The 16,462-nt window shown below is 41.2% G+C and overlaps 1 protein-coding gene across 1 annotated transcript in view; it reads right to left on the reverse strand.

Moving 5' to 3' along the window:
- LOC138169811 (putative tetratricopeptide repeat protein 41) overlaps nucleotides 1-16,462 on the reverse strand; it is an 83,696-nt gene that overhangs the window by 35,627 nt on the left and 31,607 nt on the right. The window contains exon 6 of the mRNA XM_069099356.1: nucleotides 15,150-15,387. Coding sequence (XP_068955457.1) covers nucleotides 15,150-15,387 — 238 coding nt within the window. The remainder of the gene's footprint in view (nucleotides 1-15,149; nucleotides 15,388-16,462) is intronic.

Consider the following 16,462-nt stretch of genomic DNA (forward strand, 5'->3'; position numbering starts at 1 on the left):
GGGCAGGTCTCAAAAGTCCAGGGCAATTCAAAGCGGCCACCAGCAATTCTCTTAGTCTCTCTCTCTCCACGAGGTGCTGCTTCCAAAAAGATCTTCCGCCTCTCTCTAGTGTCTCTCCAAATCTACATCACCAGCTCCTCCCAGTTCAGGACTTTCTTTTCACATCAACAAGCCCATCCCACAGGTGGGATTAACAAACTCTGGGTTTTAACACAATCAGTTTGAAAACCAAGCCAATACAGGGGAATCTTTAATTGCCATTACTATCACAGCTGAAAGAGTGGCAAACCATACCACATGACTTCAGAAACCCTTTCAGCTCAGAGATGGAATGTCCTGCCCCAAGAGGTAATGAGTTGCCCCTCACTGATCTTTGAACAGGAGGTTGGATGTGATTCCCAATAAAATCTCATTTTTCAGGGATACCATAAAGGGGATTCCTTCTTGCACAAAGATTACATTAGATGATCGGGAGGTTCTTTCTTTGACATTCTCTAATTGTGTAATAGGACATTACTGCCTAGGTGTCAAGGTTAGCTTTGAGCACATCCGACAAACAAGACCTCTTCAACCATTCTCTGAGGTTCTCCTATTTAACTCCAGATTATAAAGATCTCACTGGTTATAACATTACTTTGCTGAACCCTGTTATCAAATCCTGGGTTCCCACACCCACAATGCAAAAACACTTTGGTTTCTAGGAATGGCCAGGGAAAGCAGGATCATGGGGGAACCCAAAGCATATGATCTATGCAACAAAACCAACCTCAATGGGATGACCAAGTGACAAAATAATCAAAAATTATAGTGCTATTATTCATCCTTTATGCAGATTTCAGATTGTTTCTCTTCCCACAAAAGCAAATCTATTCGATAGCAGTTGAGAGAGACTGAAGTCTAAGTAAATAAAGTTACCAACAGGAAGCTTGGGAGTCACAATTCTTAGGTACTTTAAGTGTCTTTCAAGAGAAGAGTGCAAAGGGAAGAGAATCAGAATAAATACTGCTTTACATTTTTGAAAACCTTAAATACAATGGTATGTTCTAGTAGATATACAAAATGACGTCACATTACTTCAATTCTTAGGAGAAAGAATTTTAGAGTAAGGGCGCATCCTCCATTGATACTCCCATGGATCTGTAATCTAATTGGTGTGGGTGCTCTTTCTGATGGTGCTATCCTGTGAGATTCTTGTCCATAAGCCTTCCACAGTGATTGGCCCACTATGATGGGGGCCTTTACTAAATCTTTTGAAATGGTGTGTTCCTCAAAAACACATCCAGGATGGTCCTCAATTCCACCTTACTCTCAAATTCACCTTTTCCAATCACACATTTCTCTGAATAGAGTCTGCACTGCTCATCCTGTACAATTCCCCATTGTTGATATGTGTAGCCTTTTCATGTTCAATATGAAATGCTCAACAGCCCTTCTAATAGACCTTCATTGGAATTCTTCAGAGACTGCAGTATTTCACAACTTTAAGACATATGGCATCACCCAAAGATTATTCATGTAAGAATATGGATCTTTGTACTAAAGAGGAGCCTAGGGTCATTAAAAGCACTGCAAAATTTCCCAAAGACAATCCAACTCTTCTCCTTTTTAACCATTCACAAGGTCTGTCAAAAATATAAGTACTTAGGCATTAGTTCTATGGACTGCATAGGACAGACTCATCAATAGGCATTTTTCATCCATTTGGTTTTTCCCAAGTGGATTCTTTGACAAAACTGTTAAGTGATTATGGATCCCCTGCAGAATGTTTGCAATGTTTTAGGGGAAAAGTTCTGAACCATTTTTGTGTCTTCCATCTTCTTTGGCAATCTGATGGAGTCTATGAACACTTCTCAGAATCTCCAAATAAACCCTACTTCATTTGAGCTATTTAATAACATGCATGGGTCAGAGAACAAGATGTTGGGCATGTTTAAGTAAAAAATGAACTTCTAAGAGCTTTCCAATTCATAAAACAAAATACAGAGGATTGCAAAGGAAACCTGCTGTATTGTAACGCAGTTATCAAAATTGTTTTTAAAACTGGTTCATGGACACCAGGTTAAGAACCCTTATTTCAAGACCTGATGCAATCAGTGCAATGTTACTAACAAACATAAAAAAAATTAAGAGACCCTCACTAACTACAAGGAATCCTTCCCTTTGAATTCTTCAGTGTTCTATGAGAGTAGAAAATACTTTTTTTTTAAGCAAAAGTCTCCCTGTTTTATATAGAGCAAATAAAATTATACCTTTTACATATTTCAAGGTATATTTTTATTATTATAACATATATATGGGAGACATCTCATTGGAAAATAGTCCTTAAGACAGTCCTTTGCGATACCAAATTCCATACTTTATTATAAAGTCAACCAACAATACAAATAGGAGAAATCTTACAGTCTCTTCCCTTTTTAGTCAATTATGTGCCTAGAAAAATGTGATCTACTGTAGAAAACTGTTTACAAAAGCCAAGTTAAAAGTGTTGCTATAACATTCTCATAAAAATTTCATAAACATGAAGAAGTATTATATAGGTCAGTAGTTATTGTCTTCTCTACCTTTGGGAGGTAGAGTACCTTCTGCTATTTTTTCCCATTCTTTTGATAGCTTTCCTCCAATAAGGTCTTTTATAAAATGGCCCCATGGTACTTTGCTGCTTTGTCACCAGTAATTCACACAACTTCTACCTGTCCTTGGTCTGGTTTAAATGCCCTACCCAACTAATCTTCTTAAGTGCCATTCCTGCTTGCTCATATAGTACATCAGGGACTGAAGTGTTGAGTCCAAATGTGGTATTTCTGTTGCCAGAAAAAGGATTACCATAAAGAAACACTGACAAATCTGCACCATTTTCTATTTGTTCCTTTGAGTTCACAATGAAACCAAGTCTTCCAATTCTCTTATTTATGTCCTTTAGGAGTACCATCCTTCAAGGTATCTGCAACTGCCTACATCTTGTAAATTAATTTGCTGTGAGGATATCAATTTTGATATGACTCGTGCTATCTTCCAGGAATCATATGGCAACTCATTCATAATTGGGCAAAGATGTCAATCAATAATAATGTATTAAGTGCCTACCATGTGCCACGCACTGGGCTAAGGGATGAGGATATAAGAAAAGGCAAAAGCCAGTCCTTGCCCTCAAGGAGCTTATAATCTAAAAAGGGGAAAACAAGGAGACTAATATATATACAGATATATGCAACAGGAAAAAATAATTAATAGAGAAAAGTTACTGGAATTGAGAAGAATTATTAAAGACTTCCTGTAGTGAATACAGCACCAGCCCTGGAGCCAGGAGGATCTGAATTCAAATCCGGACTCAGACACTTAACACACACACGAAAAAAACTAGTCGTGTGACCTTGGGCAAGTCACTTAACCCCAATTGCCCTCCAAAAAAAGGCAAAAAAAAAAAAGACTTACTATGGAAGGTGGGATTCTGTTTAGAACTTGAAGAAGTCAAGGAAAACAGGAAGGAGCAATGACGAGGGAGATAATTCAAGACATGGGGAACAGCCAGAGAAAAATGCCCATAGCCCAGAGATGAAGTGTCTCGTTTTTGGAACAGCAAAGAGGCCAGTGTCACTAGATGGGAGAGTATGTTGTGGGGAGCAAGGTGTAAGAAGACTAAAAAGATGGTGGGAAAGGAGAATGGAAGGTCGGTTATTAAGGTCTCTAAAATGATGAACAAAGGATTTTTTATTTGATCCTGGAGGCAACAGGGAGCCAACTGGAGTTTATTCAGTAGGGGGATGACATGATAAGACCTGCACTTTATAAAAATCACTTTAGTGGATGAAAGTAGATTGGAATAGAGAAAGATTTGAGGCAAGCAGACCCACCAGCAGCTACTGCAGTAGTCCAGGCATGTGGTGGTAAGGATCTGGACCAGGATGGGGACAGTGTCAGAGGAGAGAAGGGGAAATATTTGAGATATACTGCAAAGGTAAAATCACAGGCTTTGGCAAGGGTTTGGATACAGGCAGGATGGTGCCCTCTACAGTAACAGGGAAGATAGAAGGGAAGGGGATTTAGGTAGAAAGATAACTGAGTTCTATTTTAGACAAGTTTACAGACATCCAGTTCAAGATAGATAAAAGGCAGCTGGAAGAATGAGACTGGAGGTCAGCAGAGAGGTTAGGGTGAGAAAGGTAGATTTGAGAATTATCAACATAGGGTTGGTAATTAAATACATGAGAGCTGATGAGAACATCAAGTGAAGTAGTGTAGAACAAGAAGAAAAGAGGGTTCAGAGGTACACCTATAGTACAGGGTGTGATCTGGAGGAGGTTGTAATGGGAATGTAAATTTTAAAGATCTTTCCTGCCCCTAGGCTAAAGTGCACCTGGAGCCTGGGGTGGGAGGCTTGTTTTTCAGTAGATACTTTTTGATTGGCCAGTGGGTCCTGAAGGTTGTTACATTCTCTGAGCCAGGGGAAGGCTATATAATCCCTGATGTGAGATGTTGTTTTGGGGCTCACTTTGAGAAGTGGTCTGTGATTTGATCAGATGAGACTCTGGGAAGCTGTTGTTGAGAGCCCCCTGGCTTTGAAAAACCCAGATGTTGATTTGGTATGGATGTAATAGTTGGACAGTTTGGAAACCTGTGTACTTGATCTGTTTCTGTCTTGATAATTCTGTCTGTATATTCTGAAGTTCGGGGTGCTGATCTTTTTCCCCTGAACTAGGTAAACGATACATATTTGACTGATTAAAGTAAGCTTGTTAACCCAATTTGAGTTGCTTTCCTTTATCAAAGCAGATCCAAGAACCTGTGTTGGCAGCCACCCTGAGGACGCTTGGGGTGCTTGCTGCTACAGATGATGCAACAAAAGAGACAGAGAAGGAGCCATCAGATTGATAGGAGGGAGAACCAAAAGAGAGAACCTAGAGAGAAGAGAGTATCAAGGAAGAAAGAGGGATCAACAGTGTCAAAGGCCTGGGAGAATAAGGATTGAGAAAAGACTGCTGGATTTAGCAAGGGATCATTAACAATTTTAGAGAGATCAGTTTTGGTGGAATGATAAGGGCAGAAGCCAAACTGTAAGGGGTTGAGAAAAGAATGAGAGGAAAGAAGGTGGAGGCATCTAGTGTAGATGGAGGGCCTTTTTGAAGAGTTGAGCTACAAAAGGTCTAATAGATAAAGGACTAGAGTTAGCAGGGATAGAAAGATCAAGAAAGGCTTTTTCTTTTTCTTTTTTTTTTTTTAAGCAATCGGGGTTAAGTAACTTGCTCAAGGTTACACAACCAGTTATTTCTGAGTGTGGTGCTAAGTATCTGTAAGGGTTATGGGATTTAAAGATCTTCCATGCCCCGTTGGACTTGCTGACGTAGCAGGAAGGGGCGGAGCAAGAGGAAGCGGAAGCCAAGCTAGCGTTCCTTCGGTGGCTGGCGGTGGTGGTGATGGCGGCAGCAGCAGAGGCAGTGGCAGCGCGAAGCCCTTTTTGAGTTAGAACTGCTAAGGACTTTCTGCTAAGGACTCCTGCTGAGGACTGCCAGGGGCCGGAGCTGCTGGGGTGCGCTTCCAGGACGCTGGGTGGTTGCTGTGCGTGGGGAGAGGAGGACCTTTGCCTGAGGTAGCCTGTTCTGTTTTAAAGGCTTGAAAATGTGGGTGCTTTCTACTTTATCTACCTGTGCCAATGTCATAACTACTCTGATGGCTTTCACTTTCTGGTTTTGGGACTCAGTCTTTTGGTATCTTAATAAATTTTCTAGTTTATTTCCTCATATGGCAAACATGACGTATTTTCTAATGGATAATTATATCAGCATATTTGTAATCTCTATAGGCATTGTGAATATGGCATTGCTGATACATTTGGCGACCAGGATGGGATCACAAAATGTCAGGCCTCTATTTGGAAGCAGTGGGGCTTTAGAGGGAGAAATGGCTATTCCAGGATGGGAGGATTTGCCTTATTCCTCTCTAGCCAGAGAATGGGCTAAAAGCACAGGGCCCTGTGAAAACTGGGAACCAAGGCTAAAAGAGGGAGAACCTGGAGATTTGGAAAGATGTTTGAAAGCAATACCCATAGAACCAGGCAAAGAACTGGCAGGAGTGTGCAGGAGAGGCTGGGTGCTGCTAACAAGTTATCGCCTTATGTGTAAAAGTAGGGATAAGCTGCTGAAGGAAAGAGCTCGGATGGCTAGGGAGTCAGCTGGTTTGCCTGAGGATTCTTCTGTGTCACAGCACTCAGAAGAGCAAACTGGAGGTACTCATGTGGTCCAGGAGCAAGCTACTGTTCATGTAGCTAAAAGGAAGCAAAAAACTAGCAGAACGAATGTGCATGCAGCTTTTGTACAGGCTGGGCAGAGTTGCCCTGACAGCTTCCAGGAGAATGTGTGTGAGGAGAATGGAGCAAGGTTAGATGAGGAGGCTTCTAATGTAGAAGCTCTCCCCATACGAAGAAGAAGACAGGAGAGCCACCGAGGCAAAACAGAGTCCAGGGAGATAATTGAGGATTTCACTCAACAGGAGATCACTGATATATTGAGTAGATTTACCCAAAGAATGGGGGAGTCTTTAGTGTCTTGGATAGTAAGAATCACTGATGAAGGCGCCGGAGGAATAACACTGGACAGTGAGGACTGTTTAAAATTCATAAGTATCAGTCAGAATCCTTTTGTACACCAGGCTTTTAGGGATCACCATATGAAAGGAGGAAATAATAAAACGAATCTTCTAGCTTTAGCTGCAGAAGGTTGCACAAAGCAATATCCAACTGAATCTATGTGGCCTAGGGGAGACAGACCCTGGTACTCACTTAGAGACTGTATGAGAAAACTAAAGGAGGAGGTAATGAAAACTGCTATCCTGATTGGAGATGCAAATGCATATTATGATACCCCCCTAGGAGTTCCTCATAGAAATATCATAGTGAAGACAGCTCCTCCTGCATATAAGCACCTAATTCTGACTCTGTTAATTGGAGAAATAGGGCACCCTCTTTCAGAGGTGCTGGATAAGATTTCACAATTAAGCGATTTAGGGGACTGGGAAAAAGACAAATTGCCTTGAGAGAGAAGAGTAAACAGCCAGAGGATTCAGAGACAAAATAGACCAACAAGAACGGAACTGTTTACTGCTCTATTAAGAGCTGGGGTGGACTTCAGAAGAATAGATGGTATTCCAACTGAAGAGCTGCATAAGCTGTACCAAGAAAAGGTACTTAGCATTAGAATGAACAGGGAAGCAGGAACCACCCCTGCAGGTATTTCTGAATCTGAATCTTTGTATCCAAGTTTGCCCCACCTTCAGGGGGAATAGGAGATAGGCCAAGCCCCAGCCCAGATAAAAGAAATATGCAGAAGAGATTGCAGACCCCATATTGGTTTAACAATATATTGGAAGAATGGATCAACTACTGTGACTAGGGCACTGATTGATACTGGGGCTGAGGCCACACTTATCTATGGAAACCCCGATAAGTTTAAACATGGAACTCCTATTACCATCACGGGTCTAGGAGGTGCTGAAATATCAGCCAGACAGGTTAAAATAACAATGAAAATTGGGCAGTTACCTAAGAAAGAATATACTGTGGTTGTTGTACCCATTCCTGAATACATCATTGGGATAGATGTATTGAGAGGCATGACACTGAATTTACCTGAAGGGAGATACCAATTTGCTGTGAGGAAGATAGGAATTAATACAGTTTTAGTGGGAAAACTAAAAATGGACCCGATCACTTTACCTGAACCTTCTGAAGTAATTACTTTAAAACAGTATCGTGTGCCAGGTGGGCAAGATGAAATTACCACTACTATAAAGGAATATGTTGAAGCAGGAGTGTTGGTCCCTACAACCACAAGATGGAATAATCCTGTCTGGCCAGTAAGAAAATCAGATGGGACATGGAGAATGACTGTGGATTATAGACAGTTGAATAAGGTGACTCCTTCTTTGTATGCTGCTGTTCCAGATACCATCACCTTAATAGAAAGGATCCAGAAATATGATGGGACTTGGTATGCAGTTATTGACTTGGCAAATGCCTTCTTCACCATCCCAATAGACCCTAAACAATGGGACCACTTCGCTTTCACTTGGCAGGGTAGACAATATACTTTTACCCGCTTGCCACAAGGGTACATACATAGCCCCACTATTTGTCACAGGATTGTGGCTGAACAGTTGGATGAATTAAAGCTACCTGGTGTACAGCTTACCCACTACATTGATGATATCATGGTACAGGGAAAAGATGCGAAAGTAGTGGAAAGGAGTTTGACCCTTCTAATTGAGCATATGAAAAGTAAAGGGTGGGAAATTAACCCTGCAAAGGTTCAAGGACCAGCTCAAAATGTGAAATTTTTGGGTATACAATGGAACAAGGGGCTAAGGGAGATTCTTCCTCAAGCCCGACAAAAGATTCAGGATTTTCCTACCCCTACCAATAAGAAGGAGGCCCAAAAGTTCATAGGATTGTTTGGATACTGGAGGCACCACATTCCACATTTGGGACAGATTTTAAAACCTTTATATAGAGTCACACGGAAGAAATATGAATTCGATTGGGGACTTGAGCAGAGTAAAGCTTTTGAAGAAGCCAAGGCTGCCATACAATTGGCCCTAGATTTGTGGCCCATGCAAAATGGTCCAGTGGAATTGCAAGTGACTGTACAAGATGATTATGCAAACTGGAGCTTATGGCAAAAACAACAAAGCCGAAATGTACCTTTGGGATTTTGGTGTAGGAAACTCCCTTCATCTGGAGTCTAGTATACACCTTTTGAAAAGCAGTTGTTAGCTGCATATTGGGCTTTGGTGGAGACTGAACAACTGACTCTGGGCCATGAAGTGATATTAAGACCTGGAATCCCAATTATGACCTGGGTAATGAGTACCCCAGCTTCTCACAGAATTGGACATGCCCAAGAGGCTAGTATAATCAAATGGAAGTGGTATATTCAAAATAGAGCGAAAACAGGCAAAAGCGGAGTCTCTGCTCTACATGAATCTGTAGCAAACATAGAAATTGAGAGGAATGACACACCCCCTGAGCCAAAGCAACAGTTGGTAAAGTCCACTGTAAAGTGGAATGAGGGATATGATGTATTAACTGAGGAACAAAAGAGACATGCATGGTTTACTGATGGGACAGCAAAATATTTGGGGCAAAAAAGACATTGGAAAGCAGTGGCCTATAACCCATGTACTAGAAGGACTTTGGAAAGTACTGGGATAGGTGCAAGTAGCCAATATGCTGAACTTATGGCAGTATATCAAGCCATCAAACTAGAACAAGGAGGACAGTGTCATATATTCACTGATTCATGGGCGGTAGCTAATGGGTTAGCTACATGGATGCCCATGTGGAAAAATGAAAATTGGGAAATTCATGGTAAACAAGTCTGGGGCAAAGAATTATGGGAAGATATCTGGAACATGTCTTTGGTCACTGACTTGTCAGTTTTTCATGTAGATGCTCACGTGGCCCCCACCACACCAGAACGTGAGTACAATGCTCTTGCTGATCGACTGGCAAAGATTGCTACTGAACATATTGTCCCTACTTTGACAACAACTGATGATCCGGTATTAGCAAAATGGGTCCACCAAACAGCAGGCCATTTGGGGGTCCAGGCCACACACCAGTGGGCACAAGATCGAGGTATTAGTATCTCTCATTCACTGTTAAAACAGATAGCAGAAGACTGTCATATATGTCAATTGGAAAAGGAGCGAACTGTTCCTCGGGTAATAACTGGAGAGATAGCAAGAGGAAAAGTCCCAGCCCAAATCTGGCAAATAGATTATATTGGTCCACTACCACTGGATAAAGGATGCAGATTTATATGTACTTGTGTTGATACCTATTCAGGTGTACTAGTAGCTTGTCCTTATAAGAATGCAACCCAGAAAAACACTTGTAAAACTCTAGATCTCATAAGCCTATATTATGGAACCCCAATGCAGATTCAAAGTGACAACGGGTCACATTTCAAAGGCAATGAAATGAAGAAGTATTGTATACTAAACAATATAGAATGGATATATCATATTCCATATTATCCAGAAGCATCTGGGTTGATTGAAAGAATGAATGGATTACTGAAAGGACAATTGAGGAAGTTAAGTTCCAATAATTCATATCAACATTGGAAGGATAATTTGTTCATGGCTTTGCGTAATTTGAATAATAGACCATTAGGAGGAAGTACACCTCTAGCCAGAATGATGACCCCCAATCTGCAAATTAGAAAACAACAAACACACAAGATCCCAATTATTGAGTATTGGACCTTGAGGCCAGATGTCCCAGCACCGTACCCAGGACCACCTGGTTCAATGGGGTATGATTTACATTGTTTAGAGGACTTTTGGTTGGACAGAAAAGAAATAAGAAAAATCTCCACTGGGATATGCATAAGAATCCCTAAAAATCACTTTGGACAGATTTTACCCAAATCAGGATTAGCAGCTCAAGGAATACATGTATTGGCTGGAGTAATAGATTCTAATTATCAAGGAGAAATTGTTGTAACATTCCAGAATTTAAGTGAAAGGCCCATACAGATTCACAAGAATGATAGGATAGTTCAAGTGATTATTGTTCCTTGTAAAACAATGCCACTTGTAAAAACTGACCCTCCTTCCAAAATAACTGTCACAGGAACTGAAGGATTTGGTTCTACTGATAGAATAAAATCAGGAGCTAAAGTATGGGTAAAACGGAAGCCAGATGATCTTCCAAAGGCTGCAGAGATTATAGCATATGGGAGGGATAACACTGTAACTATTGTTTATTCTGGAGAAGATGATTACAAAATTGTACCCTTAACTCATTTATTCTACCGTGAATGAGGCTACGATAGTCTGGTTATTGTCTCTTTGCTTTTTCTTGATTTTTTGTTTGTTCACCTTGTTTGTTAGATTTGTTTCCACAGGCTTGGTACCCTCCATCTGTAGATGCCTGATAGCTTAAGCTGGATGTCACCCCCTGTCTGCAACTGTGATGTGTCACCCTTGGACCTGGCATCAAGCATATTAAGAACTGACCTCTCAAATGGGACCCCTTAGGACAGGGACAGCTCTACATCCGATTTCAGCAGCAAGTAGCCATAGAAGAAGAGATATTCACCCCTTACCACAAGATTTTGGGGCCCCATTTGTTCGGGGTGGGGGGAATGATGGGGAGCTTGTGCTCAAGCGCCACCCTAAAATATGGTTTTCTGTGTTTATTGTGTGCTATTCTTGTTATATTGTTGTGAAATTTTGTTGACACCAGTTATTCCTACTGTATTTTTGTCAAGTAAGGGACATGAAAGATCTTGGGGCCGAATGTAAGGGTTATGGGATTTAAAGATCTTCCATGCCCCGTTGGACTTGCTGACGTAGCAGGAAGGGGCGGAGCAAGAGGAAGCGGAAGCCAAGCTAGCGTTCCTTCGGTGGCTGGCGGTGGTGGTGACGGCGGCAGCAGCAGAGGCAGTGGCAGCGCGAAGCCCTTTTTGAGTTAGAACTGCTAAGGACTTTCTGCTAAGGACTCCTGCTGAGGACTGCCAGGGGCCGGAGCTGCTGGGGTGCGCTTCCAGGACGCTGGGTGGTTGCTGTGCGTGGGGAGAGGAGGACCTTTGCCTGAGGTAGCCTGTTCTGTTTTAAAGGCTTGAAAATGTGGGTGCTTTCTACTTTATCTACCTGTGCCAATGTCATAACTACTCTGATGGCTTTCACTTTCTGGTTTTGGGACTCAGTCTTTTGGTATCTTAATAAATTTTCTAGTTTATTTCCTCATATGGCAAACATGACGTATTTTCTAATGGATAATTATATCAGCATATTTGTAATCTCTATAGGCATTGTGAATATGGCATTGCTGATACAGTATCTGAGCCCGGATTTGATCCCCAGGTCATCCCAACACTGGAGCCGGTGCTCTTACTTGCTGAGCCACCTGGCCGCCCCTAAGCAACTGGGTTAAGTAACTTGCTCAAGGTTACACGGCCAGGTGTTTCTGGGTGGGTGCTAAGTGTCTTAGCCTGGATTTGATCCCCAGGTCATCCCGACACTGGAGCCAGTGCTCTTACTCATTGTGCTACCTGGCTGCCCCAAGAGAGGCCTTTGTCAAGATGGAAGAAATATGGACATGTTTTTAGGTAGTAGGGAAGTGAGCCAGTAAACAGAGAGAGATGTTACACTTTAAAATATTACCAATTAAGTTCATATTTAGATGACTCCTATCACTCTCTGGCTACATTTCCGCCACTCCACCACTATCATTGAAGAAATGCAAGAGCCTGGACATTCAGGACAACCAGGCTATTGTGTATGCTTCTGTTCTACAAATTGGCGTGGCCCAACAATTTGAGCCTCTCTGTACTTGACTAGGCTGGTCCTTGGGTGACTAGTCTTTCCAGCTTGAAAGAACTTGTTAGAACTTGGTGGACCTTGGGCACAGCTTTTAAAACTTAGGGAAACTTCCCTGTCATGCTAAGGCATCAGAGAAGGACTTTATGGAGGCTTTTGTTTTTAAGTCTTTTAAAAAATACTAAAGGCTTTGAAGAGGCCCTTAAACAACTCTCTGGACAAAGTCGACTAAAAGTCAATGACCCAGCATCCCAATGGAGATCATCAGTTCACGATGCCAAAGCATACAGTCATTACAGGAAAAATCAGTCAAACCATCTCCATGGCATCAAATGCCCAACTGGATGAAGTGATTCAACTTTTAATTGGCTGTTCTGGTCTTCTATCAGACACAATCGGCAGAAGAAAGAGAACTGAGCTTAGACTCAGGAGACCTGGGTTTGAATCCTATCTCTGACACTTGGTTCCTGTATGACTCCAGATCCTTCACCACTCTGTGCCTCAGCTTCCTCATCTGTAAAATGGGAATAAAAGTAACACTTGTCCTACTCTTGGAAAGAAAGTGCTTTGCAAACTAAGTGTAAATTATTACTGCTAATGTCTTAGAAACTTAGAAGAAAAGCAGGCCTCTCTGATGATGCTTTTAGAAAGTACCAAGGCCCACACTCTTTCTTTTGTTTTGGTAATACTCTATACTGTGTTAATTGCCAAACTACTTCCTCTTGGGTGAATAATGCACTAAAGCTGGTTCAGAAAAACAGACTCCATCCCATGGCAAGGAAATCTGCCAATAAGAGGTAAAAATAGCCAGAGGAAGTATTGCTTATGAGGTAAGAGGATGGGCTCCATAAAAGGGGAGTGAGAAAGGGACCAGTCATCAAAGGCTGCTCAGTTCTTACTAAGAAACTGGGGCTAGGAAGGAGGTCCATGGGTGGAGGGGGAGAAAATGGCATCTGGAGAGGCAGTCCCATCCAAGTCTCTGGTCCTTTGTCACCTCTGCCTGGGCAGATCTGTCAATGTCTGCAGATCTCAGCTATCTCCTTTCTAAGGGGGGGGTGGGAGCCAAGGAGAGGGGAGAGGAGGGAGTTTAGACTAGATAAACTCTTGCGTGCCATCCAGATCTAAGTCTTCTGATCCCATGAAGGAAGGAGATTCTTAGCTTTCCTGGCTGAGAGATACTCAGGACCAGATGCTGCTCAGACTGAACCAGCAAGGAGCATGGAACTAAAATGTTCTCTGCACCCATGATGCCCATTCTCCAAGCACATGAACTTGCACTGGAAGGCCTTCTGGACAATAGGCCCCATCCTTCCAAGAAGGGCCATTCTCTATTCTGACTGGTTCTGTGGCTTAGATTGTGTCCCTGTGACCATATAGTGCTTACTCAGCCAAACCCAATGTGCCTGCTTCCCCTTGCCTTCCTCCTCCTGGCTGTTCTGCAAACTTTGCCCCACTGAAGGGCCTACACCCTGCTATGTAGGGAAATGGACAAGAGGGTTCAGTGCCCCCTGCAGGGAGGCACACTTCCTTCCTTCTCTGACTCCTCCAGATCTGACCTCTAGAATATGGATTTCCATTGATGGCAGAGGGATGGATCTTGGTACCCAAAGGAAATCTTTTCTGATTCAAAGATAAAACTAGTTAACTGGTTAAGGCCTGCAATAGTATTTGGCACAATGGTAGGAACTTAATAAAGGTTTCCAATTTGGGAATTTGTTTTACATATTTGTTAGAAAGGTTTCCTTTTTTTCAATTAGGAGAAGTAGGAAGGAGAAAAAATAAATTTGTTACATTTTTAGAATTAAAATAATTTTTAAAAAATAAACAGCAGATGAATGAACAAAAATATTAGCCATCTTGCCTCTGTTAACACTTCTGTACTCAGCCTAATGATTTGTGTAACTAATCACCTGCTTTTCTCATGAGGGAAAATCTTAGCACATGAAAGGGTGCTTTTGAAAAAGTGACAATTAACCTTTGGAACAACAGAGTAAATATATTACAATTCATCACTTTTCCAGGCTCAACCAATCCTGTTTTGGCATGTTAGGGAAAGAAAGATCACTTTTGTAAATAATTAATCCCATCTAAGGCAGCCTGATGGCTTAAGAGACAAAGCTGTGGCCTTGGAGTAAGGAAGAACAGAGCAGAAATTCTGCCTCCAACACTTCCTAGCTGTATAACACCAGGCAAGTCACTTAACTGCTCAGTGCTCAGTTTCCTTATCTATAGACCAGGATAGCAACAGCAGCTAGCTTATAGCACTGTTGTGAGGACCAAACGAGATCATATTTGGAAAAAGCACTTTGCAAAACTTCATGTAAATGTGAGCTATTTTTATTATTACTGCCATCTGCCTCGGATGATCCTGGTGTCCTTTTCCACATGCCCCAAGGACGAGTCATTGATATAAAAATCACATATACAGACCCACCCAAACTCACCCCTACTTAGTCAAAACCATCCAATAAAATCTTACATCCCCATTTAACACATATATCCAACCATGTAAAATGGCACACATTCATCATTAGATATACACCTATTTAATGGTGTGTGACTAAGATTGTAAACTCTTTGAAAGTAGAGACTATTCACTCCTGGGTCCCCAACAGGATTTACCACAGTGCCAAGCACGCATGCACACACACTCACACACACACACCATAAATCTTTGCTGAAGTTAAGTAGGAAAATACATAGGTTAGGAGAGGATTAACTTGGTGAGTGAAGTGACTAAGGTAGATAGCTGGGATTAGGAAGGAGTTGGGTGGGAAGAGGAGACACCAGACACTGACACCAAAATACCACCCAATGTGCTTTTAGGAAGCAATCTCCAAAAATCTATAATTACCAAATTGCTTGTACTGTAATTCAGTGATGAAGTAATGCATCACGGACATGATGTCGCTATGGTCACAGCTGCTTCCTATATAATAAGGGATTACTAATGTGTCAGGATTTCTCTCTCTGAAAGAATTCACCCAGCTCGCGATCAGTGTTGACTTTCCACAGCCACGCTCTCCAGACAGAAGCAAAATTGACTTGGTTTGTAGAATAGGCCTGATTCTGAAGAAGAAAAAAAAAGTAAATCATAAACACATCTATTTTAAAAGATTTGTTCCCATATCTATATCTATCTATATGTATATACACAGATATGTATGTGTGATTGTATATATGTGTGTATTGTGTATATGTATATAGATGTATGTATATATGTGTATATATGTCTTGTACACATATACACACATATGTACATATACACACTTTCTTCTGTACATTTTAACCCAACCTTGAAAACGACTTCAAAAAAATTAACCAGCTCAGAGACATTCTCATTAAGCCTACCCATACCATGACCAAATTAGTATTGTGTATGTATTACACAGTATAATTTATTATATACTATCCTGACCCCACCCCAACTCCTTAGGGGGTAAAAATAAGTAGGATTTCTGTAAAGACCCCTGGACTCACATCATGACCCTGAGCAAGTCACACTCTGTCTGGGCCAAAGTGTCCACATCTCCTGGCAGAGAGGTGACAGAATTGAAATGCAAAATGAGGCAGACTTTTTGGACATGTCCAAATGTGAAAATTTGCTTGGTTTGACTATACTTATTCATTATGATGGGTTCCTGTTTTCTTTTCTTTTTTTTCTTATTAAATTGAGGGAAGGAAAACTAAATGCTTGTCAATTTAAAAAATAATAAAATTAAATTTTTAAAAAATAAATGAGAGGTTTAGAAAACATAAAATAAAATAAAGCATCAAATGATATAACACATAAAGTGCTTTGCAAATGTTAAATTCTATGTAAATGCTAGCTACTATTATGTTTTGAAACATTTCCACTGGCAAATTTCTCTGATAAAGATATATAAGGAACTGGCTCAGATATATAAGAACAAAAGTCATTCCCCATTAAATAAATAGTCAAAAGGTATGAGCAAGAAGTTCTCCAAGAAAGGAAGGCAAATTATCAATGGCCATGTGGAAAAAAAAATGCTTCAAACTACTAATAACTAAAGATATAGCAATTGAAACTACTCTGAGGTTCCACCATATACTGATAAATTGATGAACAAAAAAGGGGGGGCAATTGTTGAAAAGATTATGAAAAGCAGACATACTGGTAGTC

Source organism: Petaurus breviceps, unplaced genomic scaffold (assembly GCF_028583685.1).
Source record: "Petaurus breviceps papuanus isolate PSGF00001 unplaced genomic scaffold, PetGlider_PUasm1.0 379, whole genome shotgun sequence".
Taxonomy (NCBI): domain Eukaryota; kingdom Metazoa; phylum Chordata; class Mammalia; order Diprotodontia; family Petauridae; genus Petaurus; species Petaurus breviceps.